The sequence below is a fragment of the Saccostrea echinata genome, unplaced genomic scaffold (genome assembly GCF_033153115.1).
Source record: "Saccostrea echinata isolate AGI-Se365-2 ecotype Australia unplaced genomic scaffold, CSIRO_AGI_Sech_v1 ptg000030l, whole genome shotgun sequence".
In the NCBI taxonomy this organism is placed as follows: domain Eukaryota; kingdom Metazoa; phylum Mollusca; class Bivalvia; order Ostreida; family Ostreidae; genus Saccostrea; species Saccostrea echinata.
Window position 1 is genome coordinate 35,157,412 of NW_026889779.1, and position 14,004 is coordinate 35,171,415.

General features: G+C 31.1%; 1 protein-coding gene across 1 annotated transcript; it reads left to right on the plus strand.

The window, feature by feature from the left end:
• The first annotated feature begins 1,445 nt into the window (after window positions 1–1,445).
• Window positions 1,446–12,802, plus strand: LOC133197075 (uncharacterized). Its single transcript, XM_061332915.1, has 20 exons — window positions 1,446–1,638; window positions 2,030–2,251; window positions 2,404–2,602; window positions 2,862–2,991; window positions 5,335–5,449; window positions 5,564–5,749; window positions 5,864–5,932; window positions 6,085–6,320; window positions 6,568–6,788; window positions 6,960–7,063; window positions 7,167–7,202; window positions 9,434–9,655; window positions 9,879–10,077; window positions 10,393–10,522; window positions 10,819–10,933; window positions 11,138–11,323; window positions 11,442–11,510; window positions 11,682–11,920; window positions 12,134–12,354; window positions 12,736–12,802. Exons 1-20 carry the CDS (start codon window positions 1,470–1,472, stop codon window positions 12,800–12,802), a joined length of 3,135 nt encoding a protein of 1,044 aa, XP_061188899.1. The 5' UTR covers window positions 1,446–1,469.
• The last annotated feature ends 1,202 nt before the right edge of the window (window positions 12,803–14,004 follow it).

A 14,004-nucleotide genomic window follows, 5' to 3' on the forward strand; every position in this document is an offset into this window, starting at 1 on the left:
GAGCAGTGAGGGATCTTTTTCGTGACAGCACCTACTGCGACACGGGACCTCGGTTTATACGGTCTCATCCGAAGGACCGGTCTCCACGTCCCACAGTGGGATTCGAACCCGCGATGTAAGGATTAACTCCTTACTCCGCGACATTAGAGCGAACGCTCTAACCACTGCGCCCCGCGGGCGACTACAGTGTTGATAGTCAAATATTAAAACAAGGATAAGCAAATGGTAAATAATTGTTAGGTACTTTACATGTATGTACATAGCGCAAACATTGTCAAAAACTGCATAATTTTAGTATGTAATATCATGTTAAATTAAAAAAATCTATTTACTAATGTATCTAATCATCATATAAGGATAATGTCCATTTGTGTGACTTTCATTTCGTCCTTTTATTGTCAACGTATGTGGACCAGTAGAGAAATGTTTGCCAACGTCATGCAATATCATTGTTCCCAATAACTATGTATATTTACATTTCCAAATATTTTTCCTTAAGATTCTTTGCAAATTAGAAAAAAGTTCATGTTGTCATGAACTACCGTAGGATGAGTAAGAATAGTAAGTTCCTTTGTGATGTGACTAAAGTCAAAAAAATAGTGCAAACTTTATTTTAAGAAAAATGATCGTTGAATGACAAAAACATGTAGCAAGTCATCAGAAAAATAATGTAAATATAAGATATGAATTTAAATTTTGAGAATTCATGCTAACGCGCTTCATGAAATATGCCGGCGTAAAGCGTCGTAGTTCATGTCCACATGGATTCTAAAAATTGAATTCATCTCTTAAATTAACTGTTTAATATCAATAGGTAGCAAGGGAATTTAAGTTTGGCTGAACTGAAGGTCAAATTCACACAAAATTCTCAAATGTTACGCTCTCTATTGCCCTGCAAAAATCTGTAACATTTCCGGTACATATCTTGACACACCATATTGGTTTCAGCTATAGTTTGCCTTTTGTCTATCTCGATGCAATCAAAACGAATCTGGCCTATAACTTTGTTACTTCTGGTTTAGTTTTAAATATTTTATCCTTTTTGTTTGGATATTAAGATTTTCTGACCTGTGTAAATTCTTTTGACTAGTTTTTTTTTATTAATAAAATCTTACTATGTTATTCACAATAGCTTTTGTAACTAGAAATTTCAACAAAATTTTGAGTAATATCTATTTCTTCCATCAGAAGGAAAAGATAATAAAATTGTTCTAGAAATTAATGATCGGTAGACTGGAGATGCCCATCATACTTAGCCTTTTGAATATATAATAAGTGTAAATATTTTACTTCTTGTTGACCACACTTCCAAATGAATGCTTTATGGTGTATGCTCAGAGTGTCATAAAAACTTGGGAGCATGTGTGAATCACATGAAACGGACATGCAGTTAAAAACCAAATCTGTTCTTTAAATGCAATATGAAGTGTGCTTCAAAAATGTTTTTTAAACTACAATTTTTCTTACAAATGTTATTGATTACTTACATTCAAGGTGAAAATATTCATCTGAACAAAATTTCTACTTTATACATACCGTTTTCCTATACTGACGAGGGGGTTCCTACTTTTTCTTTGGCGGAAGGATCGGCAGAACAACTGGCTTATGATTTTCAGGATCAGATTGTGTATATTGTTGGTGAGTTTTTTTATGCAAAAATATTTATTAAAAAAGAAAAAAATACGAAACTTTCAGCTAATAATCTGGTACGCCTTTATGTTAAAAATATTTTAAAATTCTGTTATACAGATCAGGTAGTATTGTTTAATGCATAACGAAAAATTTATTATCCGAAGTACATGTATAGCAAAAAAGTGTCAAATACAAAATACTATGTAAAAAAAAGTTCATACTGAACCTAAACCAAAATTCAAAAAGTCATACTTGACTCTCTTATGTCTGATGCAGTGATGAATAAATATAAAAGAAAGAGGCCATCCTTCATGTTTCGCCATTGCCATTAGCTTGTCTTCATTAGAACTTGGGAATTTTTTCATCGCAACCATAAAACCTAAAAAAATAATTACAGGGGCATCCAAAGTAAATGTTATCGATATATCCAAAGTGGAAAATCCACAGATCCTTTATCATAAAGTTCTGGGTGATTTTGATCCAACTGATGTAGAATTCTGCGGAGATCATGTGTTTGTCGCTTTGGATAATAATAAGGACAGAGAAGCTGGGAGAGTAGTCGTCTTCAAGAAATATAACAAGAAGTATAACACAATGGAGGCTGTTTTAAATATCACAGGTACCTTAAAGTCTTTTATATGTATTTTGTATCTCTCTCTCTCTCTCTCTCTCTCTCAAATATTTCAGAAGAAATGAATTAAAATTTTGCACGGGTGAGATCAGTAAAAATTCCAAGAATTGTTTTAATATTTCTAAATGATAAAATTTCAGTTGGACCTTTGCCAGACATGCTGCTTCCAACCTCAAACTGCAGAACTGTTTTAATCGCTCTTGAGGCGGAGGCATTTCCTAAAAATGGTAAATTGGTTGACCCTGAGGGTGGAGTTGGACTTCTGAAGTTTCAAGGTGTAAACATCACTTCCTCAACTTATTCCTACAAAAGACTAAATTTTCACAATTTTAATGATAGGTAAGACAATGAAAATTACCACTGACAGAATGTCACCTACAGTCCTAAATTAATTACTGGTTCACTAAAACGTACACAAGAGTAATTAATCAAAAAATAACTTATCTTAAAATCATCTCTTTGACCAAGAAGATGAATGTGGGTATAAAGAACTTATGATAAGTAGTTTTCATGAATTCATCTATAACCTCATAATGAAATGTTTCATCTCTTGGTTTCTATATATGGTATTAGTGTAAAATATTTGTGTGATTTGTAGATGGAATGACCTGTCAAAATCTGGTGTACGATTTGTTTACAAAGAACAAAACAACACGTTTTCTCAAGATTTAGAACCTGAGTATATCACTTTCAGTAAAGATGAGACGAAAGCTTACGTTTGCCTTCAGGTAAATGAAAGTTTCACAACATAACTCGTACCTGAGTTAAGTCATCCTTCATTAATTAATATATTGCATATTTCTTTCTAATTTGATCAGTATCTCTATAATTCCCCGAGAACAGCAAATAAATTAAGGCATACGATTGCGTGCGCATTTATAGGTGGTTACTAAGGCCTTATTTTAGTTAAATCACTCCTTACAAAATACCGAAAGGAATAATCCTTTGGCGTGCCACTATTTATGCATTTTATCTTTTATCTCAAGAGCATATTGCAAAAATTGCTCCATAAATTTATCAGTCTAAAGCCCCATAATTTACAAACCCCTTTTCCAAATACCAATTGAAATACATATAAAATTTAGGCAAATATTGAAAAAGTTAAGATTCAGGAATTTCTATCATGAAAGAAGAAATGTTCTTTGCTAGAAACCTGAACTTGCATATGAATCAAATTAAATAAGATTTTGACTGTGTTTAATAGAAATGACCAATATTCTTTTTGTCTTTTATTTGTTAGTCATAAGGGAATTAAATACATGTAATCAGTGTGAATTATTTCTTTACATTATAGTATATACTTATGAGAATATATGGACCATGATATGGTCACACAGGTTATATAAAAGTTACTATGTTTGACTATAAAGTACTATAAATCCATGGACACTAAACATGTTTTGAAATACGAAATAAACAGATACTTTAGACATGCATCATAGTACATCTCTCTTACAATTGTAACTCAATACCACCATAAACCATAACATATCGCAATTTAAGGGAAGGAAAAGAATGAGTGTGGATACTTTGTTACGGTTCCAAATTTCTATTACTTTAAAATCAAACACAAGGTTCAATGTCATACATTAAAAAACGAAAAACTAAATCAAAACCAGAATGCAAAACAAGTAAAAACATTCTAAACTCAAAAAAGAAACAAAGCAAATTAAAGCAAAATAAAAAAAAAAGTAAAAGTTCATTTTTTTAAAAATTCATTCGCTCATGAATGAGTATTATGCACGAATTTGGAAAAAAAATCAATGGTTCAGAAAACGCCCCCTTTGATACTTTCAAAGTCCTCTCTGAGTTTAAACAAATACTACCCTACTGAATATCATAGATATAAAATCGCAAGCAAGCCATCCTCAAGTACTACTATACTATAGATCAAAACGCCTTCTAAAGCTTGATATGTCACTGTATAGAGAAGTAGCTCTTACGAACAAACATCATTTGCTCTAAGGCAACGGAAACCGACGAACATTTGTGCAGATCTAGATGAGAGACGGACATTTGAAGGAACAAATCTAAGAGAACGCAGCTTTTGATATTAACATTTATTTTTGTATTTTCAACTTAGATTTTTTTTATATATATATGATCTTTCAGGAATGTCTTTGCAACACCTCCCCCTTTACCCTCTCCTGTTCACCACCTATAGATGGAAAAGCAATTTCTAACAGAATACACACACATATTTAAAAACATATTTTTAAAACAAGTGCTCATAAGAGATTAGTCACCAGCATAATATTATGTTATAAATTTTGAATAAAGGGGGATGTAAATGCATAATTTATATAAATTTAAGTACATTCAAAATTTAAAACCATGATAATAAGAACAAAACCAAGTTAGAAATGTAACAATATGTCAGTTATTTTTAAACTTTTTTTTGGCCATTACGTGCTGTATCCCACCGAACCAGAAAGTTCATAATATTTCTTCGGACCGTCCTGATCATATCTCACATTTCCAGATCACAAATAACAAATTCAATCTTTTGACAGTGTACTTTCTACCGTTCAGTTTTGAACCGATTCGACTCGTGGACCAGTTGTCATTTAAGTTTAATAAGGTAAATGCTTATTATATACGTTGAAGTAAATGTCCACCTTTCCTTCCTGAAATGTCCTTGATCAAATACAGGTGTATTCGTGCAAATGTCCTTAGCCTTTAACGAAACGGTTTCCCAAATGTCCTTGGTAGCACCGAATCCATACATTTGTCACACCCTCTTCGATCATTATATGAGGTAAAATTTTATTCACATTTCATTACAAATGTTTTATCACTATGATTTAAAAATGAAAACTATTTTTATTCATAGTTTTGTAATTAAAAATACATCCGAAAATGATATGGCGGCTGAAACAAATTGCTGGAAAGCCAAATGATATAAGATAATCAGATTCAAAATTCATATCTCATGGCATCCTGAGCCTGTGGAAAAAAACTTTTCTCTCTGGTCATATGTAAATTAACTTTGTCATCTCTATTAACTTGATTTAAAAGTAGATTTTTTTAGTTTAAAACTCTAATAATTTGTTTGTCCATCAATTTAACAGGAAAATAATGCCATAGCTGTGGTGGATTTGGAGACTGAAAACATTACAGCAGTTCACGGACTTGGTTTCAAAAACTGGAGTAATTCTAAACTCGATGCTAATGACAAAGATAATGGTAATGTAATGAAGCGATTTTAAACCAACAAAGTCTTTTGGAAAAATAATTTTACGTATCTGCTTTTCTTCTGACTGTAAGATTGTACACCTGATTATCCTTTTTCTCCTCTAGAAATTGTCATTAGATCACTTCCGGTGTATGGGATGTACCAACCTGACGCTATCCATTTGGTGAAAATGAAAGATGTTGAATACATCATTACAGCCAGCGAAGGAGACAGCAAAGATTATTCTGGATATCCACTGAATATGACTGGTTTTAGTGAAGAAATAAGAGCCAAGGACATCACTTTAGCAAGTACTGTATACTGAATTGTAGATATAATAAGCAAGGAAAAAAGCAACACCTCTCTTTCTTATACATTTATCTATTTTCTATTCTCACATAACATTAAATTATTATTTTTCATAGATAATTCCGAAGTCACAAGGTGGGCATATCAGAACAATGTAGAGAATATCTTGGATGATACAATTTTAGGTAATCGCTCTCGTTCGTTACAAATGCTTTGCTATCACTCATTAAAATACGAATTTTATTACTATTTTATTATACGTTTGAGTTACTTAAAATTGAAATTTCTGTCTCAAAGATATGTTTGACTCAGTTTAATTGACATTTCTGTTTTAAAGGTAGGCTGCAGGTTACAACAGAAAATGGGCGATTAGCGGACGGAACTTTTGATAAACTGTACACATTTGGTGGAAGAGGATTAACTGTTTGGAGGGCTGATTCAATGACTAAAGTTTATGATAGCGGAAGTGATGTAGAAGATACTCACGCAGAATCAAGACCCGATCTCTTCAATGCAGATGCTAAAACTGACGCCATTATTAAGTCCACAATGGACTCTAGATCAGATAACAAAGTAAATCATATCTTTTCATAATTTGATACCATGCATTGCTTTTTTTAAAGCAATGAGGCGATAAACAGTTAATGTCCAACATATATATTTCCACATATATTTACAGTTCTGTTAATGTGGATATCTTTAAAGTAGATGAAAATATTGAAAGCATGTCTGATAGAACTTTTCATTATTTATCGATGTAAAAAGTTAATTAATGGCGTTAATTTATGCGCAATAATGATTTCCTTTTTAAACATCAAAGGGTCCTGAGAGTGAGAGCCTTGCAGTTGCCCACGATGGTAATAAAGTGATAGTCTTCCTTGGAAACGAGAGACCAGGTTCTATCAGTATATATTCATTTATTGGAAGTATGACCTCACCAAGCTTTGAAAGTGTTTTCTCAGATATACCTTCTTCGGAGGAATCATGGACACATGCTTTTGACCGGAAGGCTATAAGTTGTATAGATCCAGAGGATCTAAAGTAATTGAATTGCTCACACTTTTAAGTGCCATAGAATAACAACATACATGTATTTTAATTTTTTAGGTTCTTTTATTTTAAGTAGCATAAAATAAAAGTATATTTGAATTTCATACAATTTTTTGATATGTCAATGATGTTTAATTTTGTAATAATTTTGAATACTTTTAGATACATTCCACCACATCAAAGTCCAAGCGGTAGACCTCTATTATTAGTGGCCGGTTCTGCCAGTGGCACTTTTTCTATATTAGAAGTCAAAGGGATCAATATTGGTAAGCTAGGCTTATTAAGATTGTACTTTTCATTCAGATTATTCATTAATGTTAATTAATATGATTAAAAATTAGTTTGTATAATACCATTTTTATGTTACAGAAAATATCAGAAATGAGGGATCTCTAAACTACTCACGTAAGCTTTTTTTCTTCACTATGTATTTAAAAAAAAACAATTTTATCCCCTCTTTCTACAAAAAAAGTATACACATGTATCGTTTTTAATCGTCCGTCTGTCGATCAATTCATCATACTTTCTTACCATCACAACTCGTACATATTCTTTGTTTCGTTGTTTTCATTACTTTTTATTTAATATCTAATTCTTTTTCAGAAAGGAATGTCCTTCTTCCTCTGTTAGGAGTGTGGATTCATGAAATGATTACATATAATATATAAAATATTTGTGTAAAAATTGTAATCTTTATTATTGAATTTACTGTCATTTATTGTGATATTTAAAAAATAAATAAAAATAGTTTGAATGATTGGGAAAAAAAAGGAGGGGTTTTTTTTTTTTGAGAAAATACTTCCTTAAAGAAATCATATTTAAGAATAATGAGTGTGCTATTGTTTAGCTTCTACTACAATACAGAATGGTGTGAATGATGATTTATTTTGATTTAACAGTACTGTAAATTTAGCACCTTTTCAGTGCATGCGAGTTTTAACAATATTTGGAATAGAATCGATGAGACCTGCCTTTTAAATATTTTCAATGACATTTAAAGATTAGGCGACATATATGACCTTCGTTTGTTTGTTTTTCCTATCAGATTATGGGTCGTTAAGTACCCTTTCACGTGTGAATTGTCAAATGTATGAAAAATAATTATATAATTTGAATCGAATAATCCACTTTAAAAATTATCGAATTCTAAAGGCTCTAAGTTTTGAACTTTTTGTCGACTTAAAACGGTTTTAAATTATATGAAATGTTTTAATTACAAAAAATTTCAATAACTACTAAATAAAGGGTTAATGATAACACAATTTTCAACAGCAAAAAAAAAAAAAAAAACTCTGTCGTGTAAAACCAACCTCATATATTCATTTCACATGTTTTAAATATATAGGTTACGGTTACTTTTAATGAAAAAGGCAAGTAATTGGTTTTTTTTTTTTAATTTCTACTTTATCAAAGATGAATAAATCTTTATGATCGTATCGTATGAAAACATTATCTTCATTACATATCACAGAGGAAAAAAAACAGATTCAAATGCCTTTTTTTCTAATCTTTACAGAATTCTATCTTTAAAGTGCATTGCACTGATATTCTACCAAAGAAAATGCGTCATTTACCAACTAGGGATTATGAAAATGTGTACGTTGGGAAGTTAGTACCAATTCGTAATAAGATTTTTGCGTTACAAATGTTAATATCGAGGCTGTCCTTCCACATGGGTCGGTGCGTGACTACCTCACTAAGTCTAGATATTTGATCACATGACAACCCAATATAAATTCATCAAATTTAGTCAAACTAGAATTCATACTCAAAATACCCCATTTATGAAGTTGTTAAAGTCAAAAATATGTTAAATATGAAAAATAGCATAAAGTCCTTTCAAAATCTTCTAATTTTCTCACATATATTATTTTCCATTTATGGGCATTGTGAGAATATTCATTTAGAGAAAATTTCTGACTTATACGTGCCATTTTCATACACTGAGGCTGGGACGCCGGTTTTTACTTTGGTTGGAGGAGCTGCTGAACAACTCGCTTACGATCCGCAGGATAAAATTGTATATATTGTTGGTAAGTTAAAGGATTTATATTGTATATATATATGTATATATAATTTATGTATTTATTTTGATAGCAAACTTAAGCTTAGCTTGAGGTATAAACCGACTGCAGATATCTACAAATATTTGATTCATAAAACAAGGTTTAACTAGAAAGGAGAAAAATGCATGAGAAAAAAATGAATTTAGGAAAATGATATGAAAATATCAAAACAAAAAATATTAAAATATTTTTAAAGCCATCTTAACCGGCAACATTCTTCTTCTGCTTCTGCTTTTGTGAAGCGTTGATAACTTGTCTAAACTTTATAACTGAGTTTGACCATTTGCCTAAAAATTAATTTTTCTCCTCTAACCCATCATATTGTATATATGGTACAAAAAAGTATTCCAATATCATTGATTTTTTTTTATCCCAAACAAAATTCTACTAAGTTGAAATTGATAAAAAAATATATATATGACTTGTGTTTACAACCTTAATATATTTTTTTTATTGAGTTATTTGTCATAAATTTAAAGTACACCTTTTCCCCTCATTATAAGGAAAGAAAAACGTCTTCTTTGAAAAAGTATCAATTTGAGATTCCATATTTACAAGTTATAATTTCAGGAGCGTCCAAACTCAATGTTATAGACATATCCGATGTTCACAAGCCAATAATTCTCTTCCATGAGATTTTAGGCGATTTTGATCCCACTGACGTGGAATTCTGTGGAGATCATGTGTTTGTCGCATTGGATAATAATCAAAATAGAGAGGCTGGGAGAGTGATCGTCTTCAAGAAGTATGATAAAAAATATAATACAATGGAGGCTGTTCTAAATATTACAGGTACACATTTCTAATGCTGACAAAAAAATCATGCCATGTTTCGTCAAAATAAAACAGCAATTATATTTTTTTTCATGAGAATATAGTTGATGTAATTAACTTTTTGATAGCTTTTGACTATACCAGCCCAGTTAATAGTAGCATATCAAACGATGAACATGTGATCTGTCAGCTACAAACTATTGTTTATAATATCAAGATTAACATTAACAATTGTTTTCAGTTGGTCCCCTACCAGACATGCTTCTGCCTTCCTCACACTGTAGCACTGTTCTGATTGCCCTGGAGGCGGAAGCTTTTGCCAGAGACGGCAAATTAGTGGATCCAGAAGGCGGCGTGGGACTGTTGAAGTTCCATGGTCAAAACATCTCAGCCTCATACTATTCGTATAAAAGGCTGAATTTTCACAATTTCAATGATAGGTAGGAATTTGCACATATATTTTTATACTTTGATTTTTTTTAAATATAACTGTATATATATATATATATATATATATATATATATATATATATATATATATATATATATATATATATATATATAGATATAGATATAGATATAGATATATATTAAAAATAATCACTTTGTCATTTCACGATGTTTTAGTGCCACAGCTGTATTCATTTAATTTTTAATTCATTTTAATAATTAATAAATAAAACATAAATAAATAAAGTGAAAATATTCAGTACAGTACTCGAATATTAGAAATGATTTGATCGACCTTTTTTTAGGTGGTCGGACTTGTCAAAATCCGGTGTACGGTTTATCTATAAAGAAAATAATAATACGTTTTCCCAAGATGTAGAACCGGAATATATCACTTACAGCAAAGATGAAAGGAAAGCTTACATTTGCCTTCAGGTAAAAAGGATTCTTAAATCTCTTTTTTTCAGAGTATATATTTTAAAATAGATAAATGCAATCAGTTTCTCTTTTTGCAGCAAATCGTGTTTACATAGTCGTATAATGCTATTTCATGATTTTGTACCCGATGTAACATTGTAGAATCATTTCAATATTATTCTCAATCGGAAAGAAATTATAATTGTCCGAAAAATGATGTCAAATTCATTTATAAATGATGCATCAATTACTTTGAAGATGACCGATTATTCCATTTTTAATTCCATCTGTGGCTATTTCTGGAATTTGTCTAGGAAAACAATGCAATAGCAGAGATAGATTTAGAGACAGAAAACATAACAGCAATTCACGGACTTGGATTTAAAGACTGGAGGAATTCTAAACTTGATGCCAGTGACAAAGACAATGGTAAATTAATTTTGATAAAACTTTATTTTTCTTTGACGAAAAAAATCACTCAAAGATCGTTCATTCCAGCTGTGTTGTTATTTTAATTTTTTCACAACCGCCAAAACCTGAAAATTCCGAATTTTTCTGAGAACTTTTCTTTTTCAGAGTCTTTGGTAATTTTTGTTGTCAAAAGATGTCGAATTCAGATTTCATCTTTTTCAGGAATTCATATTAGACCTTTGCCGGTGATGGGGATGTATCAACCTGACTCCATTCATGTGATAGATTTTAAAAATGCTGAATACCTCATTATGGCTAATGAGGGTGATATTAAAGATTATTCAGAATACCCTCTGCATAAGACTGGTTTCAGTGAAGTTGTGCAAGCCAAGGAAATTATGCTATCAAGTACAGTTTTCCTAGATACCGTATAGTAATTTACTGATCAGATATTGGTTCGGTTTATTTCCAATGAATTTTTAATACTATACTTTTAGATGGTTTAATTTTCCTCTTTTTTTACTAGACAATTCTGATGTATTAAGGTGGGCGAAAGAGAACAACGTAAGGAATATCATGGGCGATTCAATTTTAGGTACTCTAGTCTTTTGACATTGCAGGGAAAAATTTTTTAAGTCAATAAAAAATGAACAAGTAATAGATTTCTGTTGATAACTCTCTCTGTGTGTGTGTGAGAGAGAGAGAGATAACGTTATAAAGAGGGTGTGTGTGTGACTTGTTTTGAATAATCTCTATAATTTGAAAGGAAGGCTGCAAATAACAAAAGAAAATGGACGATTACCCGATGGTACCTTTGATAAACTTTACACATTTGGTGGACGAGGATTTTCTATTTGGAGGGCGAATACAATGACCAAAGTTTATGATAGCGGAAGTGACGTAGAAGATACTATATCACAATCAAGACCTGACTTGTTTAACGCAGATGCAAAAAAGATTCACGAAGTTGTAAAAAAAACGATGGATAGTAGATCGGATGACAAAGTAAACCATCATTACTGTTCTAATTTTAAAAAATTAAGTGTATTGTAAGTGTTATTTTTACACACAATGCTTACTGAAATAATTGTTAAACACTTAATGGATAAAGTACACTTGTTATGATTATATATATATATATATATATATATATATATATATATATATATATATATTGATATATATTTATATATATTTATATATATATCCATTTCAAAGGGTCCTGAAAGTGAGAGTATTGCAATAGTTCATGAGGGCAACAGAATTATAGTTTTCCTTGGCAATGAGCGACCAGGTTCTATCAGTATATACTCTTTCAATGGAGACATGTTCAGGCCCCATTTTGAAAGTGTGTTCTGGAACATACCAAACTCGGAGGTAACATGGACGGAAGCCTTTGACGAACAGACCATCAGTTGTATAGATCCAGAGGATATAAGGTAAGCCTTCAAATAGAACATTTCTACAGATAGTTTGGACTTTCATGCGTTGCTGACTACAATGAGGTGACGTAAGCTTACCTTCTGATCGTAGGAAACAATGTTTGTACCACTAATTTGTGTGAAATACCTTATTTTATTCCTGCTAACGCTTTTTCTAGGGTGAGATAAACAGACTACATCAATGTTCGACAGTTTGGTGTGACGTAGATATATATATATATATATATATATATATATATATATATATATATATATATATATATATATATATATATATATATATATATATATATATATATATATATATATATATAAGTACATGTGTTACTACCTACTGAAAGTCCAAACTATTGATAGATTTGTAATATTAATGTATAGGAAATCTCCAATCCATCTAATATCATCTTCGCTAGCCAAGGGTTTCCGATCCGAAATCTACAAGTAGAGTAGATTTCGGATCGGAAACCCTTGGCTAGAGAAGATGATCTAGCATATAATGTACTTTCAGATACGTTCCACCACATCAAAGTCCAAGTGGTCGTCCATTGTTGTTAGTGGCCGGGTCTGTTAGTGGAACTCTCTCCATACTAGAAGTCAAAGGCGTCCACATTCCTATACATGACGTTAATATTGTAGGTTAATTAAATGTAAGTGTGATAAAAAAAATTATGTGGGTATTTTCCCTCCCCTTACAAAATTTTTATATACATGTACTAGTATATATATCTATAATAAATAAAATTCGATTTTCTTTACAGGCAGCTCGAGGAGTAGTGAATTTCATGAACGTTTAGGTAAGTTCGTTTTGAACCGTTTATAATGTTCAAACTGTTGTTGAATATCTAAATCAATACTGTTATGGATAATGAACTTAACATAAAGATGACCTAATCGAAACAAATATAACAGAAATTTTAAAAGTGAGGGGTCCATCCAAAAATTGGGAAGACTTGCTTCTGGCTCCAATATTCACAATTTTTTTAGTGTGAAATTATTGGGAGGGCGAAAATATGAAGAGTTGTTTATTATACATAAAATATTTATTTGATGTTGGAAAGTTGTGTAAAAGGAAAACATATTGATAGTTTTGCGCACAAATGACTTACGAAAGATATAAATGCCATATGAAAATAGGCTTACAAAATATGTGAAGTCTAAAACATTTTCGAACATATAGAAGATGTTTAAAATGGTTTAGAGTTATGTGAAAGGTCAGCATCGTCAAATACTGAATGCATCCTATCGATACCTCTTTATTTCCGACACACAAGAAAAATGTGTCTTTACTAATCAACAATTTTCCAATGAGTACATGACTATAATTAATCATGTACACATTGGCAATTGAAGATTGTTTAAAATTAGTGAAAGACAAATGTATCATTGTGTATAAATGAAGAATGAAAAATCATCAATTCAAAACGTAAATATCGCTAATCGCTATGGAAAATTGAATCTCTAAATCAAACTATCAGTTTTTTTCAGTTACTGTACAATTGTATTATGAAGAGATCTACTGTATAAAGAGACATTTTCGCCCCCGTTTTATTTTCGCCCCTTTCGCCATACTCACAGGTGGGCGAATTAAAGGAACACGGTATAATTCCTTAAACAAAAATATGACTGGGCGAATATAAAACGGGGCAA